At 55.7% G+C, this 6,196-nt stretch overlaps 1 protein-coding gene across 2 annotated transcripts in view; it reads right to left on the bottom strand.

The window, feature by feature from the left end:
* SLC43A3 (solute carrier family 43 member 3) overlaps nucleotides 1-3,959 on the bottom strand; it is a 22,304-nt gene extending 18,345 nt beyond the window's left edge. The window contains exons 1-3 of one of the 2 annotated variants that reach the window (XM_040495125.1): nucleotides 3,881-3,959; nucleotides 2,852-3,219; nucleotides 2,481-2,610 (exon numbers count right to left, since the gene is read on the bottom strand). In XM_040495125.1, coding sequence (XP_040351059.1) covers nucleotides 2,481-2,610; nucleotides 2,852-3,035 — 314 coding nt within the window. In that variant the 5' untranslated portion in view covers nucleotides 3,036-3,219; nucleotides 3,881-3,959. Of the gene's footprint in view, nucleotides 1-2,480; nucleotides 2,611-2,851; nucleotides 3,220-3,880 lie in introns of those variants that run through there. The other variant, XM_040495124.1, reaches the window with a different exon arrangement.
* Nucleotides 3,960-6,196: the final 2,237 nt, after the last annotated feature.

Below are 6,196 nucleotides of genomic sequence, written 5' to 3'. Positions count from 1 at the left end.
CAGGGCTTGAACTCACGGACCATGAGATTGTGACCTGAGCTGAAGTCGGACGCTTAACCGACTGCGCCACCCAGGCGCCCCTCACCCGACTGTCTTAAGGGGGGTGGACGCTACGTCTGAACGGGGACCGTTTCCCCTAGCTAGCACGGTGGCTAGGGGAGTTCTCCCTCCCTCACACAGTGGCCACAGGGCCAGGACTGCCGAGACAGGGGCTGGAAGCAGGGATGATTCCTAAGCAAGAAACTGTGTTTTTCACCGTCATGTTAGAATTCCTAAGGGCCTTGTGGGGCAGACCTGCTGTCCCTCTATCTGCCAAATTTGGGACTGACGGTGAATGCCACCACACTGCCTGGTGGGAAAGACAGCCCGCCAGGTTAACCCTGTGTAACCTTGCCCCGTCTGAAAGGGGGTGGGGTGAGAGGGAGGCACTTGCTGGACGGGTGCTTCTGCCTGTGATCCAGATCCGCAGGGCGGTCAAACCGAACACCCCTTCCAAAGGTGGAAGTGTTAGGGTATGGACGGAGAAAGGGAAAGGTAGCCGGTAAGGGCATGAATAAGCGGGCTCTGTGACGAGGGAAATCCAGTGTTGCACGAACGCTTCGAAAGCGGCTCAGGGCAAGAGGGCATGTTGCCTTAGCTCAACACCAGACGCCTGAAGGGTAAAGGTACATAATGCCGAGACCACGCCTGCTTTTGGAACCTGACAAGATCAAATGGAAGCCTGTGCATAAGTGGCCCTGGGAGACACTTTCAGATGCTACAACGAGGGCCTGGGTAGTTATTCATGACTGAATGTGTTTCAGATAATGTGCCGGTATCTTTTGACCTTTATGATCGTTTCTGCTACAAGGGACCCACGTTCAAAGACCAGGAGTGCACTGTGGCATTGTGGTTTATCATAAGAAATACATTATTTGGTCTTTGTCCCGGATCCCTGACACAGGGCTCCTAAAACCCTTGTAAATTCGATGACAAGGGCACTAGGAACATTTTTTCTTCCAATGGGGTGACTCCAGGAGGCTCCCGCACAGCTCCTAAATGGGCACTGGTCACTGGAAAGACTAAGCCATGACTGGAAGTTTGGGAGTCTTCAGCTGCCCTCACTCTACTTCTCTAGAGAGGGGAGGGGGCCTGGAAACGGTTAATACTCAATCAAGCCTACATGAAGAAACCTCCATAAAATCCCGATAGGATGGGGCTCAGAGTGCTTCCGAACCTGTATCTTTCATCTGTATCCTTTATCTGATCCTTTAATAAACTGCTAGAACGTAAGTGTTTCCCTGAGTCCTGTGCACTAGCAAATAATTTTTCTAGTTTTTTCTAATTTTTCTAATAAATTATTCTAGCAAATAATCCAGCCCAGGAGGGAGAAGGTCACGGGAACCTCCGATTTGGGGCCAAGTCGGACCAAAGCTGGGGGTAACCTGAGGGGCCTGCTCCTTGCAATCGGCATGTGAAATGGGGGGCAGTCTTGTGGGACCCGGCCCTGAACCTGCAGGATCTGACGCTTTCTCCAGGTGGACAGCGTCAGAGCCAGCCTAAATGGTAGGACACCAGCTGACGTCACAGAATTGCTTCGTGTGGGGGAAAAACCCCACATGCTTGGTGACCTGATGTGTCCGAAGTAAGTGTTCTCTGTGAAAGCAAAAGGGAAATACAGGAAGGACAGAGTTTTTCCGAACATCCGAAGGCCAGAGGGGAGGGAGGGGACAAAGGAAAGGGTGGGAAGGAGACAGGGAGCCAAGGACCAAGACAGACTGAGATAAAGTCTTTCTATAGACAAAGTCTTAAAGAGCAGGAACTGGCTTTATCAGGCAGCCCTGCAGTCCCTCCATCTGATGGCTCATTTCCCATGCATGTGCCAGGAGGCACCTGCTCTGGGTCCTATCAAGGCCTCAGCAGGCCACTGCTTATCGCTGAAGCTGGCCAGCTGCAGTGCCACCTTGTACGGGCGAGGCGAGGTCCCTTACCCTCCGTGAAACCCCCACGGTCTCCCCTCCAATCAGGGGGTCGGGCACTCCCACCACTGGGGATACCCAGGAGACCTTACTAAGTGTCTGGGGAGTGACAGGGGTAGATGGTGAGGAGGATGACAATGAAGCCTGGGGGACCTGGATGTGAGGTCTTGTTGACATGTAGACAAGGATCCCTGGGGTGAAGGCAGAGTGACCATTTTAGGTTCCGTAATGTTAACCCAGGCACCAGGCCAGCCCTCACCGGAAGTGGGCCCGGGCTCCTGCTCAACTTGAATTTACATTCACATGGAACGAAGGAAGAACAGGGCAGAGGAAAGGGAAGCAGGGGTGCAGGGAAGAGGGCGGATCCACACAGAGTCCACATCCTGGGCTACTTCTGACAGCTGCCAGGATGGGGCCGGGCAGCGCGACCCAATTGCCTGACTGGGTCCCCCTCCAAGCGAGGCCGCTCCCGGAAGAATTCCTCTTGCCTATGTCTGCCCAGGCCGGGCCTTTGGCACTTACATGGCTATGAGGCGAGCCACGGTGGTCTTGAACCTGTCAAAGATGTAGCCGGCAGGGAATGTCATGAAGTTGTTCATGAAGGACCCCAGGGTGAAGATAAGTGAGAACCTCTCATCCTGGGCTTTGCAGTCTAGAGGAGAGAAAGGGGAGATCTCAGGGAATTGACACATGACAGCCCCTAATTACCCCTTGGGGGCTGGTACTTCCCTCCCCAGGTACCTCTTAGACGAAGGTCAGGGAGTTGGTGGGGAGGCGCACACTCCTTTCCGCTCAGCACAGAGAGGCTGGCGATGTGGGCAGGGGGTGGGGTCCCTCCTGCCCCTTCCTACTGCCTGGAAACCAGACTCTGCCTCCCTAAGGACGTCCCTTACCAGGCTGCACCGTGAAGTTGCCCGTGGCCCCGGCATCTGGTTCACACAGCTCGTCAAAGTAATGCTCTGTTTTGAAGACGTACACCAGTGATGCCCAGCCGAAGAGGACGCCTGCGAAGCCGAGGCATTCCAGCAGCCCTGTCAGCAGGGTGGCCACTCGGAGACACAGACCCTGGCCTTGCATGGCCTGAGCTGAAGCCGGTCCCCAAATCTCACGGGGGGCCTCCCGCGCTGACCACAGGAGCTTCGAGGGCTGGCCTTCTGAGCACTTGGAAAATTCCTCTGGCAAGCCCTTCTGTTCAAGGAGGCTGTGGTTCTGGCTGTTTCGGGCCTGAGCAAAAAACCGGCAGTGGGAGACTGTCCGGATCCTGTAAAATAAGGCAGAGGCTGCTTGGCTCCGGGGGGGGGGGACTTAGGGGAAAGGTAGAGGTGGAAGGAGGGTTCCCCGGAGGGGTGGGGAGAGAGGCCAGCTGTTAGAAACAGCTGCAAAAAAGCCTCTCTGCCCCACATTGGCAGCACGTGGGGAAGGAGGAACTGAGCCCAGGTCTGGGAACCGTCCACAGAAATAGTAACAGCGGCAATTCCGGGGGGGCCCCCCCGCGACACTTCGTATATGTCCTCACAAAGTCTCGAACAACCTGGCAAAGTTAGCGTTTTGTTTTCTTCAGTTTACTGACAAGGGAATAACAGGTCCAGGGGATGTTGTCAACTTGCCCAAGGTCACGTGGGCTAGTTAGTCACAGCACAAGCCAGTGGAAAGCCTAAAATATCGCACTCCAGCGGGACCTTCCCTGACCCGGGCTAGGACTCCTCCTGCCTCTCCGCGTGTCACCCTCTGCCGCATGTCACTCTCTGCCCAAAGGGAGCCCCGGGGACCCGGGACCCTTGCGCACCCGCACCCCCACCGGCACCCCCTCCGGCACCTGCACCTCCCTCCCAAGCTCCCTGAGAAGACGCCGCAGGGGTCCGCGGCCTCCGCTCCCCCCCCCCCCCCGGCCCCCCCCTCGCCGCGTGGCCCCAGCGCCCTACCCGGCAGGCCGCCTCGCCTCGCTGGGACTCCCCTGCCACCCCGCGCCCTTCGGCTTTTGGACTCGCGCCTCTCGCCCGCCCCACCCAGCCCCGCCCTCACCCCCACCCCCCACCCCCGCCTTGCTCCAGTCCGGAAGGGCCCTGACCAGCGGGGGGCGGTGTCTGGGGAGGTCCACCCACCACCCCCGCTCTCTGTCACTTCCTTTCTCCCTTGCTCACAGTTTTGGCCCTTGGATCTCCAGTCCGTTATCTCCCGCCAGCCCCAGCGGTGTGTGTTTTCCTCTCTCTATCCTCTTCAGCCGTCTGGCCCCTTTGCCCGTCCGCCCCATCCCTAACTAACCAAATTAGTTTCAAAACGGTTGCTCGCGCAAGCAGACCCACGGAAAGGAGCACAAACACCCCGCGCACATGGAGGAGACAGCTACTGGCAGACACACGGACGCACACAGACCCCCTATTCCAGGCCCTTTGGCTTGACCACTTGGGTGGGCACAGAACACATTTCCGCCCTTTTGCCCACCCGCTCAAACCTCTGTCCTGATCTCAGGCTCCCAGGGCTGCCGACAAATCCCCAGCACAGAGGCAGAGAGCCAAGGACCGGGGCTGAACTGTTTTCCAGAACCCATCTCACCCCACCCCCCACTCCCCTGGGGTGCCCTTGCCTTTTCACCCCCAAGGACCCCTTTGATTACTTCCTGCCTCACCCCCAGCCCAGGTTCTGAAAGATTGTACTCGCCAGACTGCATTATTAAGTATTCATTCATTCCTCCATTTTTTATTAATCAAAGACATATATAATTGCCCATTGGAGCTTGTGATCAGCATGAGAAAGGCAGCTGAGCCAGCTGTGGGGCTATCATTCCGGCCCAGAGCAAGTGGGCTGACAGCTTCCTTGACCTGTGTGGCCGTTTCCCCAGTAAAAGCTGTATTTGCCGGGAGAGCATCTTGCGTATTCCATGCAGTCTGCAGACCCCCACGCCCAGCCTTCTGGATTCCCCCTGAGGCCAGGGACTCGAGCTATTCCAAGCCCACACTTCTTTTTGATGAGACAGAAATAAGAGATTAGAAGAGCGGACGGCCCGGACCAGAGAGTATTTTCCAGATCTCCACCAAAGCACAAAGAATAAAGAAAGTGTGCCCACCAAAGTGACTGCCTGCATGGGTCAGGGGCACTCACCCCAGGTCCTATACCCAGGTACTCACCACAGCGCCGGGGAAGCTCTTGGCTGCCCTACCTGGAAGGTGAGGACCGCACTACCTTAATTACAATATTTGTCACCAAAGAAATATGAGATAAGTTTATGAAATCCTTGCAGGTATGGTAGGCCATCGCCAGACTGCAGATGGCACTGGGTTCTCCAGTTTCCAGATACGTAAACGGCCAGAGAAGCAGCTCTGAGGGGTCTTCGAAGGAATTTGACCAAGGTCGGGTCACCCTACAAAGTCTCAGTGTCTGCCCGACCCCCAAACCTGTGCTCGTAACCCTCCCAGTCTTAACATCGGATATTCGGACATTAGAGAAAACAAATCTTGTCTTAAAAAATTCATTGATGGAAACAACCATAAGGAAATCTAGCCTCCCGGGGACAAACAGGCCTTAAGATGTCAGATTTTTCTATCTTACTGCAAGACACAAAGACACTGAAATTAATTCAAGCCCTCTCTCCTGCTCTGGCTTACATTTTGGTCTCCTGAGGACCTGGGGGGATCAGTGAGTGTGGGAATAGCAAGGGAGGAAGAGAAAAAAGTCAAAGCAAAGAGAGAGATTTTAAAATGTAAATCTGCAGAAGCAGGTCCGAAAGGGCCAGCTCATGGGCTGTCTATGCATCCAGGACTGGAGCTCGGGACTTGGCACAGGTCACTGGGGCTTCGTCCTCCATATCGTGTTATCTCGGGGGGGGGGGGGGGGGCGGGGGGGGGGCTCCCCGTGTCCCCACCCTACACTGCCTCAATGTCTGCAGGAGGCGCTGCCTCTAGCCATGCGACAGACTTGCTGAAATTGTTGGGACAGAATATTAGAATGTTCTCTGAAGCGTTCCCATTTTATCTGGTTCGAGTTCCAGCAGCTAGCTGAGGCAGACACCATTCCCATCACTCGCTGCCTCGCTCCGATGAGGATTGATGTGTAACATCAGAGAGAGGACTGATTATAACAAGGTCTGACGGGGCGCCCGACGTCTTCATTCCTTTGCTCTTTACTTCCTTCCTTCCCCTTCACCCTGCGTCTCTTTTTATTGATTGATTCCCTCAACCAATAGACAGGGTGCACGAGGCTTCGTGGCCGGGCTGGGATTCAGAGAGAAGAGATTCAGCGCC

This window comes from Herpailurus yagouaroundi, unplaced genomic scaffold (assembly GCF_014898765.1).
Source record: "Herpailurus yagouaroundi ecotype Mexico unplaced genomic scaffold, PumYag 187, whole genome shotgun sequence".
In the NCBI taxonomy this organism is placed as follows: Eukaryota; Metazoa; Chordata; class Mammalia; order Carnivora; family Felidae; genus Herpailurus; species Herpailurus yagouaroundi.
The sequence above is the reverse complement of the archived record's forward strand: the minus strand, read 5'-3'. Positions and strand labels throughout refer to the sequence as shown.